Source organism: Saccoglossus kowalevskii, chromosome 17 (assembly GCF_978046115.1).
Source record: "Saccoglossus kowalevskii chromosome 17, keSacKowa6.1, whole genome shotgun sequence".
Classification (NCBI taxonomy): Eukaryota; Metazoa; Hemichordata; class Enteropneusta; family Harrimaniidae; genus Saccoglossus; species Saccoglossus kowalevskii.
In genome coordinates this window covers 18677001-18701814 of record NC_140657.1, presented here as the reverse complement: position 1 = coordinate 18701814, position 24814 = coordinate 18677001, and the positions used below count along the sequence as shown (strand labels likewise).

Sequence of the window (24814 nt, the reverse complement as noted above, 5' to 3'; positions counted from 1 at the left end):
GAATTATATAGACAGTATGTTTACATTTGACAAACATGCAACCAATTCACAATAATTGAAAACACGTGCCTATAATGATGGCGATAACAACGCATGAGAGTAGAGATAGGAAGCAGACGATTCTCAAGTTTTAACATCTGGTCGTCTGGTAGTGGCAAAATGTCTTATGTTATAGTGTAAGAGTATATCAGCTTCTCACCCAGCACTAATGCGGGGGGGAGGCTACTTCCACATTAAGTGGGTAAGGGTGTGAAGCCCACCTCACGTAAACCATACTCACTTCTCAACCATTTTTTTTCTATTTAAACGCAAGTGTTTTCAGCTAAATAAAACACACCCAGTTCACAACTTTCGCAACCAGTGAGCGCATCCGGGCAATGCATTTTATTCAGCCTTTTCCGGTATTTGGCTTTGAATACAAGGACCTGTGAAAAAGTAAATAAATGCTACACACTTCTAAACCAAAACATTGATAAATGAGTACCCACAGCTAAACAAAATAAAATGAAATGACACCCCAGTCGGCACATACCCGTATTGCACTTCTATGCAAGTAGCCCCCCCCCCCTCCCCGGGCACTAATGGCCCCATTTATGAATAACTGGTGCATATTCAAAGCAGATTGTAAAAACCGGACCGAGACGGGACGAGTCAAACAAAACCCTTACGTACCAACCCCTAGTTGTTTGGTGATTTTTTAAAAAGGTCAGTGTTTCATATGTTTAAGTATGTTCCATCGAGAAGCTTATTTGGTGAGAGAATTTAGTTGAAAATAACCACTTAAACTCCGAGAACTCGGAAGTGAACCTTTTTACCTACCTGGCGAGTGTTCTCAATGCTTTTTCGTGTCAATCGTTTATATTGCTTGAAAAGCAGCTAAGGCAGAAAGTAAATAGAAACGACATAACCAAATAGGTAAAATTATGTTTATTTTAGCCGCAGTTTAGTTTCGACCTCAATCTATCTTTAGAACAGCGCGGTAATTAGTGCTTTCAAGCTTTTTTTTCGTAAAGTCAACTAAACAATTTTATTTCCGCCTAAATTAATTGATGGTCATTTTCGCGTTGTGTACTCCTCCACGAGTCCCAATTTAAGGGAATTAGAGCCGAATTCAAATTGTATACTGATGAGCATGTGGCTGCAATGGAAACACACTATATGTAGTTAATTGGTAAATTTGCATAATGTTAGGATTCCTATCAATAACAATGTACGAGTTTTTCAGCTTGCTTGACAATTTTTAAATATGAAGAAATAATTTTAACATACAAAATTTGAACTCCTGTTTCCCCAATAATATTGCGATGACTCCAATGTTTGTGTTCATTTTCGGTATCTTAATGACTTTAACCAATCATAATGAAAACATGTAGAAGATGACATGATATAATCCTAAATTTGGGTAAAGAGATAAAATCCTTCTATTTTTTATTATATTTTTCCAATCCCCATTATAGATCAGGCACTAAACTGTACACTTAAACTTGTGAGAAAAAATTGTAATGAATAAAAAATCATGCCATGATATAACTAAAAAAATTACATACAAATTAATAGCTATTTCTAAACTTTATTTTGATACAAAACATATAATTGTATATGACTATCACCACTCACTCTTGTCACTCTTGAACGCAAAGTTCAATTTCATATTTTCTATAAAAATGCATGTCCTTAATTAACCAGCTGTATATGCACTTACATAAATGACAGGTGCATTTGAGAACAACTTTTATTTTCAGCGTCAATATATACAATGAATCAATATATGGCTTGCGTGCACTTCTATGTTTTGCTTAATGCAAAATAATTACTTGGCAATTCATGAAACAGAAACACATGCACATCCACAGTTTTCTTTGGAAACATCTGAAAACAATACATGTATATCGCAATACATGCGTGTGAAACGGCACGTACATTTCTGTTATGTCGATATTGTATACGTGACATGCTAGGGCAAATACAATACTCTATACCACAGAATATTAAAAGAAGTTAGTATGAAGATTTATGGAGCGAACAAGTTAGAATTGAACTGCCATGAGTCAGATCAGGGTCAGTGGATGCTGCTATCATTTATGTCAGTCGCTCGTGTGGCGATATGTTCAAGAGCTCGGACTGTTGACACCATATCGAGAGAACATGCGCGTTCAGATGATGTATGTCACTTTAGTATCTTCCCCTTGCCATTGTTCGCTAGAATCTTCAAAGATTCATTGCATTCATATCAAGGCAGAATACCAATAGATATTTATATCCATACATGTTTTTCACAACAGGCTTCCATAATAGATCGAATGGAGCAGTTGGTGTACGGCATCCAAATTTCTTTATTCGGACTTATATTTTAAAGCGCGGTGGTCGTCGCGCAGCACGTGTTCGAATTTCATGTAAATAAACAATGTATTTTACACGCGTTGTATACGTCGCTATGAGTCCCATATCGAACAGGACGCGACACGACGACTGCCGCCCTTTAAAGGACTCACAGTTCACAATAGAAATCTGGTGATCCATGCAGCTAACCGAGGAAAGACGGAATGTTATTTATGAAAATCGACGCAAACTACGACACAAAAGATATCGGATACCGGCGCTTTATTTATTACCAGTTCTTTCTCAAGCTGTAAATTTCCATGATAATGGATTCAAATGGTGAGGAATTTGACGCATATTTTGGCACCTGCAACACTTATTCCTACAGTACGTTTTTTTTCAACTCGCTGAATACATTTGCATAAATTACCATAAATTATTTTTGTTAATTGGACAAGCATAGGAGTCACGAACAAATTTTCTGAATGTATCGTAGAGGGCGCTCACACACGTCATTTTGAAAACTAACGGAGTTTATCACACGAAAGAAGGTTAAAACTAGATCAGTTACATGGACTACATGGACCCACAGCGCGCGCTACTGCTAGTTGACAACGCCGGTTCACACAGTTTGAAGAGCAGCCAATTAGAATCACCGGATGGTAACATCAAGTGTTCTTTTTTACCGCCAAATACAACTTCAAAGCTACAACCGCTTGATCAAGAAATCATCGCAATTATGAAAAAATATTATCGCCGAAACATGCTACGTGCCGTCGTCGATGAAGATAATGAAGACAAGAATTTGAAAGAAATCGTTAAAACATTTACGGTTAAGGACGCGTATCAAACCATCAACTGTGGCGGGGTGTTGGTACAATGGACTTCATGTCGGCGACCATGCCAATGAGCAAGGCGTGAGTACCAACGAAAGTGAGGTGATAACCGCTGAAATCAACGAGGCCTGTGTTGATCTAGGATTAGGAGTCATTGCCGAGAACGAACTTGATGCATGGATCAACTGTGACAACGACATTGGGTCAGAGACTTTCACTGAGGACGAGATTGTAAAGATTGTAGCCGAAAATAAAAAAGACGACATTGAAAGTGACAACAACGAAAAAGAAAACATGCCGCCCAACGCACCAACACCAGCAGTTCCAGTGACCGACGCAATCGACGGAATGCAACTTTTTTATTGACTGGTATGAAGGTCAAGAGGACATCGATGCAGTGAAACTGATGCAGTTACGACAAATGCTTTCATTCGCAAAATCAAAAAAACAACAGAAAGTGAAACAACAGCGCCTGGATAATTTCTTTGGGTAACATTTACGAACATTTTGCACAGACTGAAACTGACACAATATTGACAAAAGTCGACTCTCACATTTTCTTCGTGGACACGTATTATTTATTTATTTATTTATTTATTTATTTTACTAACGTAATAATTAACAAAAATGTTCGTTAACAACGATTTTTTATTAATATTTACAATGTAGAATTGTAATACACATTAATTAAATGTAATGTACATGTATCAATAAAACATGAAATCAACGTACACTCTATTGTCCTTCATTTTATGTTAATTTTATTAGGAGTAATATTAATAATGAGAATAAAAAATAAAATGTTAAAATGGTTGAAATACTTAGAGTATACATTTTGTAACGCGATTAAATATTCGCTTAAGAAACTGACAAAAGAAGGTAAAACTACTAAGATTAGTTACATGGAATATATATTTTTTATTTTTGTTTGAGTAAATAATCAATAATAAAATAATAAAATAACAATAATACATAGAATATACATATATAACGCAACGGTTAAGTATTCTCCAAGGAAAAACCAGCAAACTAGATTGAAATAAATGGAATAGGGTTAGGGGTCAGCAGAAAACTCACCAAGTGTCCTACATTTCACTGTACTATAGAGAATGACTGCTAAAGTATGATTGACATGCTTATTCTATATATGTTGTTGAATGATGTCATATTGTTGGGAATTCATTTCGCGTGTTGATAACGTGATTTCACAGGAGACTAAACACATTTTGGGCTTTGATTTAAATCGTCGAAAGAGTATACATGTATGCCGCTTGGAATAGTTACCATCCAAATCTGGGAAAATGCATTGAAATGCCCATAACACATAGCAATTTACAACTATCAATTTTGCACAAAGCTTGGTCAATGTAGAGACGGATTTTATTTGTCTGAGTATCTTCATCGCAAATCCATAAGATAAACACAAATGCTGTTTTTGCGAGCACATCAAAAATAATTGACTTGAATGATACGATGAATCTGTGTACAGATGAATTCAGCGACGATTTTAATTCAGCGACAATTTTCTTCATAGTCAGCTTATCTAATGGTTTCCTGTTGCCTACAAAATACAAAGAAAATATCTACATAAAATTTCACGCATAATAATGTTAACCACTGGTAAACGTTTAGCTGTATTTACAGCATTCTCAAAAGTATCAGTTTGTAAACTGCTTTGATTTTGATAGTTGCCCCACTCTGGACGAATCTATATAACAGCCGGGGTAGTCTCGTCCACTCTGGACGAATTTATACCTCCATCTTGTAGTCTCGTCCACTCTGGACGAATCTATATAACAGCAGTGGAAGAGGTGTCAGGAAAATAAGCAACGGATATTTGGATTTTTAAATACAATGAACATTTTTGACAAGCGGTTGATTTGTGGTAAAATTTCATTGAAATCTTTGAACTGTTTCATCGTTAAGGATACACTGCGATTGGTGAGGTAGCCGTTATAGTACTCATGAATATGTACATAAGTACGCTGGCGAAACAAATTCATGGTTATGTACAAATTGTTGACGCGGCACAGCAGATACGTGAAAATGTTCTCACCTCTCGGATCGATTGTAGGATTTTCAATAGCTGATGGCCCGTTGTACCACTGTCACATGATTTAGGTGTAACCAGCGAATTCGCGACTTTGCGTCGTTTAATACGACGAGTTGAATTTTATGAAACATCAGGCTCGACTTGTGGTGTAGCAGTAGTAGACATTCCTTGTTCATACGATGGATCCATCTTGTTCTGTACAAGACTGCCGGAGAAATCATTTAGGTATGAGTGCAGCTGGTTTGAAGTCATGTTGCTAGAACACTCGTCAGTGATAAAATGATTCGCAATATGCCTCGTGTTAAAAAAATCCCCTCTCTGCTGCCCCGGATGTTTACATCATGTTAACAATTTTCCCTGCCAAGTCAAATATATTTATAGAATCATTACACACATATATATACACACACACAGGTTTCTCCTGTTCAAAAACACTTCATGAATCCAGGGGGAAAATCAATGTCGAGTTTGCTAAGGTGATGAGCGATGGGTGTCAGGCCTGTGTTGTCATGATCCACAACTCAAACACCCAGTCGGACACATGTGATCTTAACAGTTAGAATAAGACTTGTCACACTTAGTGCAATAGTACGCCTTTCCCAGAAAACCAGTCATTTTTGTGATGACATTGTAGTGTTCGTCCTTCAGAAACAGATATATGTCTTTAGAACCTTCTGTGGCATCGCCTACAAAGATGATGGAGTCAAAATGATCTTGCGACAATATGTGTATTTTGAAATCGAGTAACACGATCTGAAATTTGTTAATCTCTTCGATGCCACATGGACCCTGTTAACTCTGGCCTTCCCTAAAAGTTCTCTAGCTCGGACGGTTTGCATAGAGTAGTTCGCCGTTTTTTACTCTTCATAGAATTCCACAACGATGGTGGATTCTCATCTTTTGTGGTGTGTGCCATGGCAAGCACGATTGCTCTAGCGCAATACGTCTGGTCATCGGAATGATTTCAGTGACAAATTTGGAATTTCTCAACTTGTCTGCGATCTTCGTATGAATCTGTTGCTTCCTCTCATGTGTTTTGCCGGCACCAAGGGGCATTTCAACAGATACCATCCTGATGGTGATGTTTTCCTCAAGGGATATATATTGGTAAGATTGTAGAATCCTCTCCACTGGACATCACCTTGTCAACATTCATTGAAGTTAATCTTGTCGGTAATATTTACTCAAACAAACAAAAAAATTATATTCCATGGAACTGATCGTTTTACCCTTCTTTTGTCAGTTTCATAATCGAATACTTAATCGCATTACAAACTGTATACTCTATGTATTTCAACCATTTTAAAATTTCATTTTTATTCTTATTATTACCATTTTAAAATTTTATTTTTATTCTTATTATTAATATTACTCCTAATAATATCATTCTTATATTACTCAGTTTTTTAATCCATTCTTTTTTGATTATTTACTCAAACAAAAAGAACAAAAAATGTATATTCCATGTAACTGATCTAGATTTACCCTTTTTGTGTGATAAACTCCGTTAGTTTTCAAAATGACGTGTATTTATTAGCGTATGTGTGTGTATGTGCGCGTGTGTCAGCGCCCTCTACGATACATACAGACAAAGCTTTCGTAACGTCCTTGCTCGTCCATTTAAAAACAAATAATTAAAAAAAAATGATGGTAATTTATGCAAATGTATTCACGGTGATCTCGTTACGACCTCGTATTCAAATATATTTTATGAATGTAAATGTATTCACAGTATCCCATTGTAACGTCACCCTCATCCAAATGACCCACTTCACGGCCTTGTACGATCATTTATGCTAATTTATGCACGGATCATCATTGTGACGTCATCATTTATGCACTCCCTATTGTGACGTCATCCCACCCCCGTATGACGTATTCCATCCGAATTTGAGCAGCGCCCTCATGGTCGTACCTATATTGTAACTTAAACTACTTGCGCTTGTCATGTTATATTACAATTCAGCTATAAATGGGATACATTCGGTTGGAAGAAACAGATCCTTTGTATAAATACAACTGATGAACAAAGAACATATATTATTCAATGCAGAATAGTGAAACCGTTCGTATTTCTTATTTTATACATGCTAAAAACAATCAATTTGATCGAAACAGATGCTGTTTACGAGTTGTAAACGCTTTGTTCAGTTGAAACTGTGTGACCTCGCCTTGGGAGTTATTACCGAATGGCATATTTAAAATCAAACCAATCTTTTAAAAAAATTTAGCAAATTCGGTACCACATCCAAAGTAAATATTGAAGTAACTTCTACCGTTCACAGTGCCGTTGTCCGAGCGAATCAATACATTTCACCATGAGGACATTTTCTTTATGTTTAGAAGCTTGGCACTAAAAACAAATTAATGTTAAGTGTTTGAAGTATGATTCAGATCGTATTATGATGTAAATCCTTCTTGGAAGAGTTGTCAGCAGAAATGTTCATCAGCCAATAATCGCTATTTTTATATCACGACAGAGCGGGATGGCCTCGCCGAGACGTTTGTGGAGTATACAGTGTATATTAAGACCGTATTTTCAAGGGCGAGACATGGTCATTACAAGACTCATAATATTCTTGCCTGTGCTTAAATGTAACTTTGGCCGTCGTATTATACAACCATTAGCTTCAGCATGAGCGAGTTGGCTTACAATATAGGGGCTCGTGCTAAATGTTCATATGTGCTTGTAATTTCGATCAAACAATAATTAGGGGGTGCTAAAATATTTGCAGTTCACCTTAATATGTACAAAATGCAAAAAAATCTCATATTAAGAAGGGACTATTTTATCTCATTTGTATATCATTTGGAGGCAACACTATCAATATCATTTCACGGCAAATGGGTTACTGTGTAATCAACAGTGTATATGTATAGGGAAAATCCGTCATATTAATACCAAGCTAATAATGTTAAAGTAATCTGATATTCTATTGGTCTCCAGCCTCAATCGACTTTATAGTGAAGTGTTGAAGCGACAACCAACAAAAGTGTGTTTCAATTGTAGTCACGCACCTAAATTAAATCTGTCTTCATATACTATAATACAAGCTTTAAATACCAATCCCTTCCACTATACATGTTAAGTGTTACCGTGAACACAAACCAGGGACACATGACAGACGCTTTGAAAGTTGTATTTTTCCCAAAATTTTATTTTATTATTCTATAGCACCCATGACATCCATTTGAAGTTCGATGTGACTACGCTAGACTATGTTCCTACATTTGACTGTTTGTATAATGTGAGTGAATACATCCTTTACTTCCTCCAAAATTGTGGTGGACACCTGGAAATAAAAATATACCAGGCTTACTTACATTTCTCATGATTAAAGACGAATTAGTGTTTTTGTTGAAATTAGTGCCCAGAATTTTGGTATGAAGTATGAAGTTGATTATTATTATTTTCTTCTCAAGTATTTCTTATTTTTTCTCCGTGAAAATTTGAACGTGCTTAATCGACTGTTTGATTATTCCAGAATAGCCAATGTCATTAGTTGTTGACAAAACGCTAAATATTTTGCTTATAGATTGAGCAAGACGATGCTACACATGTGTTCAGACAGTAATGATGTTGATGCACTGTTACGATAATACATTGGCATGAATAATTTAATAGAAGCATTATGAATGGGTTATGCGCTATGTGCGATTATTTTGTTCACAGAACCATTGTTTCAATAAATCATTTCGATTACACTCACCCTTCACCCCAGCATTCATGAAATTCTTCATCACTGGTCGCATTCGTGTTGGCTGGTGTTATTCTATCATACTCTGGGGAACCATTCGCGTCACCACATAAACCTCGCACATGATAACAACCACTGTAGGGCTGCGAGAGTTCGAGTTCCACCTTCCTGACACACCATTTGACGACCAGGTCGTAGAAACCATCAGCATCCACATCCATTGTTATGTGGTAACATTCACCATGTTTACTTAATAAGAATTGGTTGAAAGATCCATGCCAACCTGGGAAATCCGTTTCATCTATTGGGGTACCGCCACTGGGTATCAGCTGAAAACAACAATAGCAGATATGTACATGGGCCTTCCTGACTGATCAATGATCATGTTTTAAATGCAAATGATTGCAATAAATAATATTATTACCGAGAACAGTGTTATACAGAGGAATGCTCACCGTGAATGTGACAGGGTCTACACCATTATTAACACCAAGTATCAATTGTTCACCGTACTGTTCCAGAAACAGTTCTTTCACACGATAATGGTCTTTGGTTTTCAACTCGCTAACTTTCACTTTTAAGTCATGCATGCTACAGTTCATATGCAGCAGGGTGTACAGTTCACAGTCCCCGCCCTCGTGGTAGTGATATCCGTCAAAAGTCTTGAAACGTGGATCTCCGCACACTGTGCAATTGACCGTCTCTGAGAAACAAAGACAAGATTGGTTAATGTCACAAATGACGTACATTGTTAGACTAGTGTTCTAGATCTACATCGTCGCTGTGTAAGGTAAATTAATAAAAAATGTTGCTTGCATGTCTGATCAATATGCACGACAGTTTTTGTACAGTTACTCGTAGGACAGCTGGTCGATCATGATATCATGAGTTGCTGATACTCAACAGTTAGTGTTCCATGGTTTGCAAAAATACATTTAAGCTACATGACAAGGCGATACACCCGAACTTTTATAAAACGCCAAAATGCAACCCGCTAGCCATTAATCTTCTGTACCGGCATTTCTTTGGTGCATGTTATGAACGGTATGTTTACTTGTCTGGTATTATGATGCAATGTGTTGTATGTTTTTACGACCATGACGCACATTCAGTGTACACTCAAATAATCTAAATTATAAGTTGATTACTTCGTGGTGGTGGGCAGTAATACCCTTGGGTGATAGTGTTGTTATCACAGCAATATCGACACTTGGTCTTCACGTAGATTGGCGCTTCATCACATTCATTAAAATGTGGTTCATTTTCGGATTCTTCGATACAAGCCTGAAAGTAAAAATCCGTGTTGAAGGTTGTCCTTTGAACTAAAATATTTATAGCTAAATATTAATATACATTGATATATGATAATATACAATGCCTAATTAATAGCTTTTGTTAATCTGGTGACTATTATTACACATGAATGAATAAGAAAGTACATATATTATATTTACAAACGTTGCATGGTGTTTAAAGCGGGAGAGTCTTCACCTGCACATGCGTCAGATCACCATAGCGTGTCATTGTTTACAAACAAGCGTCTACCCATGAGTCTTTCCGTTTTTACCGTATGTTGTTATCGTCGCTTGGGACTCAGTTCCCGCGCGTGCGCAGGTGACGACCCTCCTGCTTTAAGACATAATCATAATATTTTTGTGAATGCATCGTCTTCATGGTAATATATATCGCACACATTTTCGTTAGATATTATTAACAAGTAAATAAATAGTCAACTCACCTCCAGTTGTTGACATTCAGATACGAAAACCAAACCTGTATTTTTTTGCCATAGTTGAGTCATACATTCAGGCTATAAAAGTAACAACGTACTAGATTAATTGTCTAATCAATCCTGACTTTAGTTCAATGTATTCAATTTAAAGCTTAACGGGTGATGTCTTACATTTTGAAGAAGTTTGTCTAATTTAAAAATGAGTGTATCCCATCAACCATTGCAAAACTAAGATACGGCATACACATAAGATAATCACTACTCACGCGTGAAGTTTGACATATTTCATATTTGTCTGGATCAGTTTCTGGTTTCATCAAGCACTCAGCTAAGCTCATTTGGTCGGATAGTTTACATTGTAAACACTTGCTAGCTTTATTTAATGAAAAGATAATAGTACGGTAATACAGTCGACACAGCAAGGTAAATTTACATATTAGACTGTTATGTTTCATTCACTCTTGAAGGCATCTACATGGGAACGACACATTTTGATTTATTGATTGTGCCATATTGTTGATGAAAAATAAAAACGAAAGTATAATAATTATGAATGTATTGATAGAATGAATCACTACCTTGTCCTTGACCGGGGAGAAAGAGGTCGTGTGGGTTTCCGTCCGCACGTGTTACAACTTTTGCCGCAGACTGATAAGCAATCTATAAACATTAATTGTTATTATGAGTTGAATTAGTAACTATTGCACTGCAAGTGTTATGATATTACGTATTTCGAGGGAGCAATGTGGCGGGAAATATTTAACTTTCGTTAGGATATGCACAATTAGGAAATGCATCCAAAAACTATTAAATGATTTCCGTACTTATACAAAAAAAAATTTTTAAGACCACACGAAAAATTTGAGACAGCAAATGATAAGTGGGCAAGACATATGAATAACAATTGGTAGAAGTATAAAGTTACATATGTTACCAAGATCAAACACATGAGACAATCTGACAAAGTAGGTAAATCTAAAATACCACTATCAAGATTTTGATGTTTACGACATGCGTCGGCAGATAATTCGCAATCAGTTTGCAGAGGGAGCAGTCAAACCATGAAAATTTGCTTGCTGAGGTGATACCGTACAATTGCACTAACAACTGAACATTGAACAACTGAAAATACAACTACGCCTGGCATTCTAACTGTACTCATGAAAGTTACTTACCGCGAGGATCGCCAGGCAGGACACGATAAAACGACACATGGTATTATCAGTGGAACAGCAAATTGTAGAGTATGTGGACTATTGAGAATAAACCTTCTTATGTAGAAATTGTTACGGCAGTATGTGTCAACAATGTGCCAATCATGTATATGACAACCGGATGTCCGCTACGAGGCATCTGCCATGCCACATAAAGGGGGCAAGGTCTGTCAGACAAGTAGATTATCTCTATTCATAGCACATTTGAGTGTTAAAAGAGTCGATTACCACTGCAACTGTATGTAACCCAACACTGACCGATTACTGCTTTGGGAAATACAAAGATGTATGATAATTCATGTATTTGTTTGTGTGATACGAACTTGTATGAAGCTGTTTAAATGACTATTTTCATGTTTCAGTAAGCCATTTTACTCTGTATGAGTATCATACTTCACAAATATGTTTATATAATTATTTATTAAATTCATTCGAAAATCCGTAGTCAACCAGGTGTGCCATTTCCGTATGTATTTATTGTTAAGTATGTTTGTTACTTTTGTTAATGTTCATATCACCATGGTCCAAATCGTGTTGTTTCAATGTCCGTTTGACTTGTATTATCTTGGTCTCAAAATGAAATACTATTCAACATCGCACACTTTAGTATTATCTTCTCAAGCTGTTACCCTGTTTCGTCTTCAGTCATCATACAGGGGTGCTGTTTAGATTGTTATAATGTTTTTTTTTAATTTAATTCCCACATATTTGATCATTTGATAAAACAAGATATCGATGCGAAGGTGGCTACCAAAAATGATGATCAACATTGAATTATTTGTGTTTAATACCTTCGATTGGTCATGAGAAACACTAGCACGAACCAGCGGGCCAATGAAGTCATACCGCGCCTCTTGGTAACTGGTGGTAACTGAAATAACCCAGAACACTGAAGGTCATTGTATCATTTCAGCCATATACTTACTGTACGTTTTGTAAGTAGGTATTGTAAGTTTCTGTTGAATTATTATCTGTAATTAGTATTTGTTTCTTCAGACCCCATTCATTAGAATATGCTGTATTGCCATGCCAGGATGGTGAATTGGAACAGCTAATGAATAACCCTGGCAAGTAATTAAGAAGCCTATACAGAATTTAGCCATGTACTCCACTGTGAGGACAGAACGAAGCAAGTCATACTTCACAGTTTATGTTGAACTTTTACCCAGCGTGAACAATTGAGTTTACTGTGATTTATTGTCATTAATTGTTGTTTGCATCCCCTTCGACGAAATACATATTAATCAGTGTTAAATCCTGTGGTGGACTGTGATCTCAATGTATTCACACGAAATGTACAGTATGTTGCAAGATAAGTCAATGTAAATTGCAGGGGTCGCCCTGGACACAGTATTTGCACGAAACGTACAGTATGTGGCTATAAAGATTACCACGAAGCGCATATTCCGTTCTTAAAACACTAAATAGAGCAAATTCACGCAGATGTACAGAGCTACGTCGCGAATCCCATAGGTTGCCAGGGCCACTCACGAACAAGAACAAAACATTTTTTGTCGGATTAAGACCTGCTAACAAAATACTCCACACACGCTAACAATTATCTTTGGTACAATTTCAATATCATTTATGTTTATGAATTCAGTGTATATATCGGCCAGACGCCGTACTGGGCTATACTATTTGATTACTCGGGGTCACTTGGAATTGATTTATGCACATAAGCACGATTTGTTAAATGTCTAATAACTTAACTTTCCACGTAAACAGTGCCAATAAAACCTATACACAATAGTAATGTGAACATATGAACCGACGTCTTGGACTCAATAAGAGCGCAATGAATGATATAACTGTTGAAAACCTTAAGAAAACGTGCCACAGTCGTTTTATTTTATGCTTTCGAAAAGCCTAAAAAGGAATTTTTCAATCTTTTTAAAAAAACAAGATTCTCAATAAATACACTGGATAATTGAACACAATAAATTATGAGCCTGTAAACGTAAAATGTTTACCACTAGTTTTATTTACCGCTCCTGGTCTTGATAACATGGCCTGGATGCGGATCATCGCCAGAAATGTGTGGACAAGATGGCCGACTTCCGCCCTGGCCAGTGTACCCCAGTCAAATAAACATCACATAATGTGCCATAGAAAATGCATTGCATAAACATATATTAAAACAAAATTTAATTTTGAGTTTATATTTTTTAACTTTTGTGTGCTTCCTAATAGACAGGCGACGTTTCAAGCTGTCGATATGTTATAGATGTTTCCATTAAAACTCCACCGTTAAATGCGCAACCTGCCGTAAAACCAGATGATAAATTCTACACTGGCCCAGTGTATTACCAATTAACGATGTGTATTTGTGTGCCAGACTCTATTTTTACAAATAAGAAAATGCAGTAACGCAGGTGACTGTTAAAGTTTGTTTGCTTCGTTCTGGATATTCTCTGGTTCAATGAACATTGCGACGCAGCTAGCGCAGTTGTAGACGCAGTATTCGCTGTCCAAATTAGAGTTGAAATTCATGCATTTTTTTACACAGATGTACGATCCAGTTGTGGGCAAATATAACTGTTTTAATCCAATTAACAACAGGAAGTAACCTAAATCAAGATTTATTTTATGTCGTTATTTCATGTTAAATCAACCTATTTTTCGAACGCGAACCACTATCGCCATACTGCTTTTGATGCTGAAGGTCTGACCACAAGATCAATATAATGTATCGGCCGTTTTTCCTCTTAATAAAAGAGGGGTTTCAGCATACTGTCTGTCCGTGAGTTGTGTATTGTTCCACGACAGTCGCGACTTTTGTTTTGTAATAAGTCATACAAACGTAATTTGCATACCAATCGTCATTGATGTCCACAATGATATTTACAAGATTAGTCTGTTCACATATTTTTGTATTAGGTATATATCAGGTGACTGTCTTCAATGCCATCATAAGAGTGTATTTAAGGGTATCTCGTTCTCTGGCAACCAACACCATTTATTACATGGCTTCATATGATCAGCTAACAAATACAAGTGGGCACAGAACAAAGATAACAAAAGATTACCTCACTTACTATTGTTTCCAAGCCCAAGATGTGAACTACTTAACATAACAATAGACTCTCAACCTTTAAAGTATATGACATCATATTGAATAATTTTCTATTGTCCATTTCTGGCAATGTGTTTGATTAATATCGAACTTGGCTAGCACCACATTGCGTTTCTCAAGTCCAAGATTCGGTAACAAAGACATATTTGGCAGCTGTACTAATAATGCAACTGTGTCTGGTTTCATTATTTGAACAAGCAGAGAAACCATATCGTGACTGATTATTCTATTTCAGTTGGTTATCTGAATAAGAATCTTTACTCCAAAAATCTCTTTACAAATGCCATAACGATTTGTTACGAAATTGGAAGACATATAAAGACTTTTATGGAAGATTCTATTCCATTGTGAGATGACTCATTAGCTCCTACTTAGTCATAGCTGGGTGGAAGATTTAGTCTATAGCACAGGAGAATAATTATCATGTCTCATGTTCAGGGTCGCCACGCTGATTGGTCAGAACGTGGTTTTGTAAACAAAACTCAATATTTATTCGTGGTCATTTACAAAAATCCAGTGACCTTGAGTTCCTTATTGTGCAGTTATAGCATACGTCTGCTACAGACTCCAATGTTTTATTTATGTTGCATTTGTTTATTTGGTAAAATGATATACTATATACCATATACTTCAGTGTCGCCAAATGTTCTGCTATGATAATAAATAGAAGAGTTACTAACCCCAGCTGCTCCTGGGATAATAATTTTCATTTTCGAGCATTAACATCTGCTTTGGTTACTATTTGTTGATTGTTATTCATTCTTATGATTATATACAATCTTGCTAATCATAAGGAATTTGTTTTAATCCTGTATGAAAAGTGAGCGTTTTAGCCATTCTGTGTACGTGTTGTCAGTCAGTCAGTCCAAGAGCTAAATCAATAAAATAAATAGCCAATGTCAACAGAGTAGCCATGAAGTGGGTACTGGGAAATCAAATTCAGTATAGGTAAGTCTCTCCGTGTGTTATTTTTTTTTGTTCCCTGCAAAAGCAAATATTACATGCAAGGACGTGAATAATCCATTGAGTCTTCCTCGTAAAGACGTGTTCCTTCTCTGAACACACACATTTCTGTGCTTGTCAAGTTTTATTTTAATTTCAATTCAGCTATAAATAGGCTACATTCGGTCGGACAAAACATACCCTAGAAATACGACCATTGAACATTTGATCCCAAGTAACAAATACGAACAATCGATCTGATCGAAACTCTGTTTGCAAGTTGTAAACGCTTTGTTCAGTTGAAACGGTGGAACTCGCTTTGGGAGTTATTGTATCGTCCAACATGCTATAAGTCACATTTCTCCAGACCTCGGTAAGCAAGAGACTTGAGGAAGACTTGTTATGCTTTTGCAACCGGCCATTTTAACATACTTTCCACGGTTATTTAATAAAGCTATCATGGGGATTGTAACAGGCTTATGGAGAGCAGTCATTGGAAAGTGTGTTCACCTGAGTTGGAAGATGGGTTCGGTTGATGGTTACCGTATTCGTCATATTCAAGATGGCTACAGGTGTTTTTTGTTTGTTAGTATACAATAATGGGTGCCAATTGTTTGGTAAATGGGATAGACTACACATTTCATTAGATAAAGATGAATGACATGATAACATCTGGGATATCGGAACTTGAATGCAAACCGTCACTGCAGACTGGGTATAACGTTGGTTTTGGAGGAACAAACGCAGCGAGTTGTCTGATATTGAAAAGTTCCTTTGTCTCATTCAATGGGACTAATGGAAACCCATTTATCATAAGGTTACTTCAACTATCGGGGAACATTGAATTATATCCCGGCCCAGGTCCAGAAACCTGTCAAGCGAAACTAACGCGCTTCGAAGAAATCATTTCAAGCTATACACAGTGATGGTAATTCTTAAAAACATTCAATCCGATATGAAAGGCTTGCAAACAGAAATGAAGAAAGCATTCGTAAAAGTAAACAGTTCAATAGAAAACCTGAACAAGAAATATGAGGAACTATTAGATGAAAATAAGATGTTTTCTGATAGAATTGATTATCCAGAACGTGAGTGACACCCGAAAAGGTCAAAGTGGGAAAAATTATTTACTAATTAAAGTTAATTGAAGAAAAAGAAAATGAAAAATGGACGATTGTGAAGCTTCGATTCGAAAGTTCTTGCAGGAGAAACTAAATGTGGAAAATGCAGACAATGAAGCTGCCATGGGTATTGAAAGAGCTCATCGTTTACAGTCGGGTCGTGCTACACCGGGTAGACCTCGGTGGATTATTGAAAAGTTTCTATCATACTAGGTTCGCACATGTGTATTGAAAACAGCTAGACTGATATTGAAAAATTCGGGTTATCAAGTAACAGAAGATTTCCCGAGTATGGTCTGTGATAGGAAACTGATACCGTTCATGATTCGTGCAAGGGAGGATGGCAAAAAAGCATCACTGCGGTATGACTTTTGTTTTATATATGGGCTGCGATTTACCTATGATGATAAGAAACAAGACATAGTGCAAGTATAGCAGGCTGCCAAGACTCGGACAAACAGGTAGATGAAATCAAAACTATACAATCACTGTCATTTATCACCTGGCAAGCTAATGACCTCAGGAAGTTCCAATTTAATATAGATATCATTCATTTTCTTTCACAATTTACAATTTGTGAAACATTCGCAACAACTGTTGATTTTAACACGTTTTTATCTGGTTATGTTGATTACTGCACATTTCGGCACTGAAATTCGGGGGTAGAAAAACATGCCGATGGGGTTGTTATTTTTGTTGCTTCTGATTTTAACAAATATGTAAAGAGAATTAATAGTCATTTAAATTACGCCTTGATCATGTTGTTGTCTAAGGAATCATTTCAAATAGCAAATGATTTTATCTTGGGCGTTGACTATATTGCTCCGGAATTGTTAGGTTGGAAAATTGCATGAATGAGCTTATTATAAAGAATGGCTTTTGTGATTTCATTTTGGGGGTGATTTTAATGCAAGGACAGGTGATCTGTTAGATTACGTCACTGATGCGCAAAATATAAATCTGCCTTTATTTTCGCAATATGAACCTGATGATTTTAACATTGGTCGAACATCGAAGAATGGGTTAGTTAATAATTGTAGTAGATCTTTAATTGAGCTGTGTTATAAATATAGCATTCATTTTGTGCATGGTTGTTCAGTCGATGACGACAGAAGTGAATTCACGTGTATAGCAAGTGTTGCTGATTACATAATAGCGATATGTTTGTACCCACCTGTTATGGGAGTAAAATCTGGGGCTACGAAGATAGTATAGCGGGCTGGCCAGGCCCGGACAAACAGGTAGATGAAATCGAAACTATAAAATCACTGTCATGTATGACCTGGGATGCAAATGGTCTCAGAAAGTTCCAATTTAATGTAGATATTATTCATTTTCTTTCATAAGTTACAATTTGTGAAACATTTGCAACTTCAACTGTTGATTTTAACACGTTTTTACCTGGTTGTGTAATTACTCCATATTTCGGCACCGTGAGTCGGCGGTAGGAAAACAGGCCGGTGGGAATAGCATTTTTATTGCTTCTGATTTTAACAAATATATAAAGAGAATGTATAGTCATTCAAATGACGTCGACTTTCTGTTGTCTCAGAAATCTTTGCAAATAGAAAATGATATTATCTTGGGCGTTGTCTATATTGCTCCAGAAGGGTCAACAATTTACAGACAGGGGGGACCTAACGGAGTTGTTAGGTTGGAAAATTGTATGGATGAGTTCATAATAAAGTATGGCTTTTGTGATTTCCTTTTTGAGTGATTTTAATGCAAGGTCAGATGATCTGTTATTAGATTACGAGACTAATGAGCAAAATATAAAATCTGCCTTTATTTTCGTAATATGAACCTAATGATTTTAGTCGAACATCGAAGGATGGGTCAGTTAATAATTTTGGTAGATCCTTAATTGAGCTGTGTTATAAATATAACATTCATTTTTTGAATGATCGTTCAGTTGTTGACAGAGGTGAATTTGAGCAGCGCCCTCATGGTCGTACCTATATTGTAACTTAAACTACTTGCGCTTGTCATGTTATATTACAATTCAGCTATAAATGGGATACATTCGGTTGGAAGAAACAGATCCTTTGTATAAATACAACTGATGAACAAAGAACATCTATTATTCAATGCAGAATAGTGAAACCGTTCGTATTTGTTATTTTATACATGCTAAAAACAATCAATTTGATCGAAACAGATGCTGTTTACGAGTTGTAAACACTTTGTTCAGTTGAAACTGTGTGACCTCGTCTTGGGAGTTATTACCGAATGGCATATTTAAAATCAAACCAATCTTTTAAAAAAATTTAGCAAATTCGGTACCACATCCAAAGTAAATATTGAAGTAACTTCTACCGTTCACAGTGCCGTTGTCCGACCGAATCAATACATTTCACCATGAGGACATTTTCTTTATGTTTAGAAGCTTGGCACTAAAAACAAATTAATGTTAAGTGTTTGAAGTATGATTCAGATCGTATTATGATTCAAATCCTTTTTGGAAGAGTTGTTAGCAAAAATGTTCATCTGACTTGCCAATAATAATTTTTATATCACGACAGAGCGGCATGGCCTCGCCGAGACGTTTTTGGAGTATACAGTGTATACAGAGACCGTATTTTCAAGGGCGAGACATGGTCATTACAAGGCTCATAATATTCTTGCCTGTGCTTAAATGTAACTTTGGCCGTCGTATTATACAACCATTAGCTTCAGCATGAGCGAGTTGGCTTACAATATAGGGGCTCGTGCTAAATGTTCATATGTGCTTGTAATTTCGATCAAACAATAATTAGGGGGTGCTAAAATATTTGCAGTTCATCTTAATATGTACAAAATGCAAAAAAATCTCATATTAAGAAGGGACTATTTTATCTCATTTGTATATCATTTGGAGGCAACACTATCAATATCATTTCACGGCAAATGGGTTACTGTGTAATCAACAGTGTATATGTATAGGGAAAATCCGTCATATTAATACCAAGCTAATAATGTTAAAGTAATCTGATATTCTATTGGTCTCCAGCCTCAATCGACTTTATAGTGAAGTGTTGAAGCGACAACCAACAAAAGTGTGTTTCAATTGTAGTCACGCACCTAAATTAAATCTGTCTTCATATACTATAATACAAGCTTTAAATACCAATCCCTTCCACTATACATGTTAAATGTGACCGTGAACACAAACCAGGGACACATGACAGACGCTTGGACATTTGTATTTTTCCCAAAATTTTATTTTATCATTATATAGCACCCATGACATCCATTTGAAGTTCGATGTCACTACGTTAGACTATGTTCCTACATTTGACTGTTTGTATAATGTGAGTGAATACATCATTTACTTCCTCCAAAATTGTGGTGGACACCTGGAAATAAAAATATACTAGGCTTACTTACATTTATCATGATTAAAGAGGAATTAGTGTTTTTGTTGAAATTAGTGCCCAGAATTTTGATATGAAGTATGAAGTTGATTATTATTTTTTTCTTCTCAAGTATTTCTTATTTTTTCTCCGTGAAAATTTGAACGTACTTTAATCGACTGTTTGATTATTCCAGAATAGCCAATGTCATTAGTTGTTGACAAAACGCTAAATATCTTGCTTATAGATTGAGCAAGGCGATGCTACACATGTGTTCAGACAGTAATGATGTTGATGCACTGTTACGATAATACATTGGCATGAATAATTTAATAGAAGCATTATGAATGGGTTATGCGCTATGTGCGATTATTTTGTTCACAGAACCATTGTTTCAATAAATCATTTCGATTACACTCACCCTTCACCCCAGCATTCATGAAATTCTTCATCACTGGTCGCATTCGTGTTGGCTGGTGTTATTCTATCATACTCTGGGGAACCATTCGCGTCACCACATAAACCTCGCACATGATAACAACCACTGTAGGGCTGCGAGAGTTCGAGTTCCACCTTCCTGACACACCATTTGACGACCAGGTCGTAGAAACCATCAGCATCCACATCCATTGTTATGTGGTAACATTCACCATGTTTACTTAATAAGAATTGGTTGAAAGATCCATGCCAACCTGGGAAATCCGTTTCATCTATTGGGGTACCGCCACTGGGTATCAGCTGAAAACAACAATAGCAGATATGTACATGGGCCTTCCTGACTGATCAATGATCATGTTTTAAATGCAAATGATTGCAATAAATAATATTATTACCGAGAACAGTGTTATACAGAGGAATGCTCACCGTGAATGTGACAGGGTCTACACCATTATTAACACCAAGTATCAATTGTTCACCGTACTGTTCCAGAAACAGTTCTTTCACACGATAATGGTCTTTAGTTTTCAACTCGCTAACTTTCACTTTTAAGTCATGCATGCTACAGTTCATATGCAGCAGGGTGTACAGTTCACAGTCCCCGCCCTCGTGGTAGTGATATCCGTCAAAAGTCTTGAAACGTGGATCCCCGCACACTGTGCAATTGACCGTCTCTGAGAAACAAAGACAAGATTGGTTAATGTCACAAATGACGTACATTGTTAGACTAGTGTTCTAGATCTACATCGTCGCTGTGTAAGGTAAATTAATAAAAAATGTTGCTTGCATGTCTGATCAGTATGCACGACAGTTTTTGTACAGTTACTCGTAGGACAGCTGGTCGATCATGATATCATGAGTTGCTGATACTCAACAGTTAGTGTTCCATGGTTTGCAAAAATACATTTAAGCTACATGACAAGGCGATACACCCGAACTTTTATAAAACGCCAAAATGCAACCCGCTAGCCATTAATCTTCTGTACCGGCATTTCTTTGGTGCATGTTATGAACGGTATGTTTACTTGTCTGGTATTATGATGTAATGTGTTGTATGTTTTTACGACCATGACGCACATTCAGTGTACACTCAAATAATCTAAATTATAAGTTGATTACTTCGTGGTGGTGGGCAATAATACCCTTGGGTGATAGTGTTGTTACCACAACAATATCGACACTTGGTCTTCACGTAGATTGGCGCTTCATCACATTCATTAAAATGTGGTTCATTTTCGGATTCTTCGATACAAGCCTGAAAGTAAAAATCCGTGTTGAAGGTTGTCCTTTGAACTAAAATATTTATAGCTAAATATTAATATACATTGATATATGATAATATACAATGCCTAATTAATAGCTTTTGTTAATCTGGTGACTATTATTACACATGAATGAATAAGAAAGTACATACATGTATATTATATTTACAAACGTTGCATGGTGTTTAAAGCGGGAGAGTCTTCACCTGCACATGCGTCAGATCACCATAGCGTGTCATTGTTTACAAACAAGCGTCTACCCATGAGTCTTTCCGTTTTTACCGTATGTTGTTATCGTCGCTTGGGACTCAGTTCCCGCGCGTGCGCAGGTGACGACCCTCCTGCTTTAAGACATAATCATAATATTTTTGTGAATGCATCGTCTCCATGGTAATATATATCGCACACATTTTCGTTAGATATTATTAACAAGTAAATAAATAGTCAACTCACCTCCAGTTGTTGACATTCAGATACGAAAACCAAACCTGTATTTTTTTGCCATAGTTGAGTCATACATTCAGGCTATAAAAGTAACAACGTACTAGATTAATTGTCTAATCAATCCTGACTTTAGTTCAATGTATTCAATTTAAAGCTTAACGGGTGATGTCTTACATTTTGAAGAAGTTTGTCTAATTTAAAAATGAGTGTATCCCATCAACCATTGCAAAACTAAGATACGGCATACACATAAGATAATCACTACTCACGCGTGAAGTTTGACATATTTCATATTTGTCTGGATCAGTTTCTGGTTTCATCAAGCACTCAGCTAAGCTCATTTGGTCGGATAGTTTACATTGTAAACACTTGCTAGCTTTATTTAATGAAAAGATAATAGTACGGTAATACAGTCGACACAGCAAGGTAAATTTACATATTAGACTGTTATGTTTCATTCACTCTTGAAGGCATCTACATGGGAACGACACATTTTGATTTATTGATTGTGCCATATTGTTGATGAAAAATAAAAACGAAAGTATAATAATTATGAATGTATTGATAGAATGAATCACTACCTTGTCCTTGACCGGGGAGAAAGAGGTCGTGTGGATTTCCGTCCGCACGTGTTACAACTTTTGCCGCAGACTGATAAGCAATCTATAAACATTAATTGTTATTATGAGTTGAATTAGTAACTATTGCACTGCAAGTGTTATGATATTACGTATTTCGAGGGAGCAATGTGGCGGGAAATATTTAACTTTCGTTAGGATATGCACAATTAGGAAATGCATCCAAAAACTATTAAATGATTTCCGTACTTATACAAAAAAAAATTTTAAGACCACACGAAAAATTTGAGACAGCAAATGATAAGTGGGCAAGACATATGAATAACAATTGGTAGAAGTATAAAGTTACATATGTTACCAAGATCAAACACATGAGACAATCTGACAAAGTAGGTAAATCTAAAATACCACTATCAAGATTTTGATGTTTACGACATGCGTCGGCAGATAATTCGCAATCAGTTTGCAGAGGGAGCAGTCAAACCATGAAAAGTTGCTTGCTGAGGTGATACCGTACAATTGCACTAACAACTGAACATTGAACAACTGAAAATACAACTACGCCTTGCATTCTAACTGTACTCATGAAAGTTACTTACCGCGAGGATCGCCAGGCAGGACACGATAAAACGACACATGGTATTATCAGTGGAACAGCAAATTGTTGAGTATGTGGACTATTGAGAATAAACCTTCTTATGTAGAAATTGTTACGGCAGTACGTGTCAACAATGTGCCAATCATGTATATGACAACCGGATGTCCGCTACGAGGCATCTGCCATGCCACATAAAGGGGGCAAGGTCTGTCAGACAAGTAGATTATCTCTATTCATAGCACATTTGAGTGTTAAAAGAGTCGATTACCACTGCAACTGTATGTAACCCAACACTGACCGATTACTGCTTTGGGAAATACAAAGATGTATGATAATTCATGTATTTGTTTGTGTGATACGAACTTGTATGAAGCTGTTTAAATGACTATTTTCATGTTTCAGTAAGCCATTTTACTCTGTATGAGTATCATACTTCACAAATATGTTTATATAATTATTTATTAAATTCATTCGAAAATCCGTAGTCAACCAGGTGTGCCATTTCCGTATGTATTTATTGTTAAGTATGTTTGTTACTTTTGTTAATGTTCATTTCACCATGGTCCAAATCGTGTTGTTTCAATGTCCGTTTGACTTGTATTATCTTGGTCTCAAAATGAAATACTATTCAACATCGCACACTTTAGTATTATCTTCTCAAGCTGTTTACCCTGTCTCGTCTTCTTTCCTTGTGTAGGCTACTGCCTGTATTGTTATAATATTGTTGTTGTGTTTTATTTTATTCCCACATATTTGATCATTTGATAAAAAAAAGATATCGATGCTATGGTGGCCACCAAAAATGATGATCAACATTGAATTAATCTTGCTTAACACCTTCGATTTGTCATGAGAAACACTAGCACGAACCAGCGAGCCAAATAAGACATACAGAAAACATACTGCGCCTTTTGGTAACTGATGGCAACTGAAATAACCAAGAACACTGAAGATCATTGTATCATTTCAGCCATATACTTACTGTACGTTTTGTAAGTAAGTAAGTATTGTAAGCTCCCGATATAATTATAAGGTTTAATTTGTATTTGTTTCTTCAGACCCCACCATTAGCATATGTTGCGTTGCAATGCCAGGATGGTGAATTGGAACAGCTAATGAATGACCCTGGCAACAATTAAGAAGCCTATACAGACTTTAGCCATGTACTCCA

The 24814-nt window shown here is 36.4% G+C and overlaps 2 protein-coding genes across 2 annotated transcripts; both read right to left on the bottom strand.

The window, feature by feature from the left end:
* Window positions 1–8345: 8345 nt before the first annotated feature.
* On the bottom strand, window positions 8346–11916 carry LOC102805492 (uncharacterized). Its single transcript, XM_085492099.1, has 8 exons — window positions 11814–11916; window positions 11217–11298; window positions 10905–11011; window positions 10645–10716; window positions 10055–10190; window positions 9362–9609; window positions 8919–9235; window positions 8346–8501 (listed from the first exon to the last, which is right to left on the bottom strand). Exons 1-8 carry the CDS (start codon window positions 11850–11852, stop codon window positions 8474–8476), a joined length of 1029 nt encoding a protein of 342 aa, XP_085348225.1. The 5' UTR covers window positions 11853–11916; the 3' UTR covers window positions 8346–8473.
* Window positions 11917–20169: 8253 nt separating this feature from the next.
* LOC146732701 (zonadhesin-like) lies at window positions 20170–23776 on the bottom strand. Its single transcript, XM_085492083.1, has 8 exons — window positions 23645–23776; window positions 23049–23130; window positions 22737–22843; window positions 22477–22548; window positions 21881–22016; window positions 21188–21435; window positions 20745–21061; window positions 20170–20326 (listed from the first exon to the last, which is right to left on the bottom strand). The coding sequence occupies exons 1-8, from the start codon at window positions 23681–23683 to the stop codon at window positions 20299–20301; spliced, it is 1029 nt and encodes a 342-aa protein (XP_085348209.1). The 5' UTR covers window positions 23684–23776; the 3' UTR covers window positions 20170–20298.
* Between the last annotated feature and the right edge of the window lie 1038 nt (window positions 23777–24814).

Coding starts and splice junctions, on each gene's coding strand:
- LOC146732701 (XM_085492083.1), bottom strand. CDS start 23,683: ATGTGTCGTTTTATCGTGTCCTGCCTGGCGATCCTCGCG. Junction 22,017..22,476: donor CTGAATGTCAACAACTGGAG/GTGAGTTGACTA, acceptor TTTTACTTTCAG/GCTTGTATCGAAGAATCCGA. Junction 21,436..21,880: donor TTATTGCCCACCACCACGAA/GTAATCAACTTA, acceptor TTTGTTTCTCAG/AGACGGTCAATTGCACAGTG.
- LOC102805492 (XM_085492099.1), bottom strand. CDS start 11,852: ATGTGTCGTTTTATCGTGTCCTGCCTGGCGATCCTCGCG. Junction 11,299..11,813: donor CCTGCCTGGCGATCCTCGCG/GTAAGTAACTTT, acceptor TAATGTTTATAG/ATTGCTTATCAGTCTGCGGC. Junction 9,236..9,361: donor TAGACCCTGTCACATTCACG/GTGAGCATTCCT, acceptor TGTTGTTTTCAG/CTGATACCCAGTGGCGGTAC.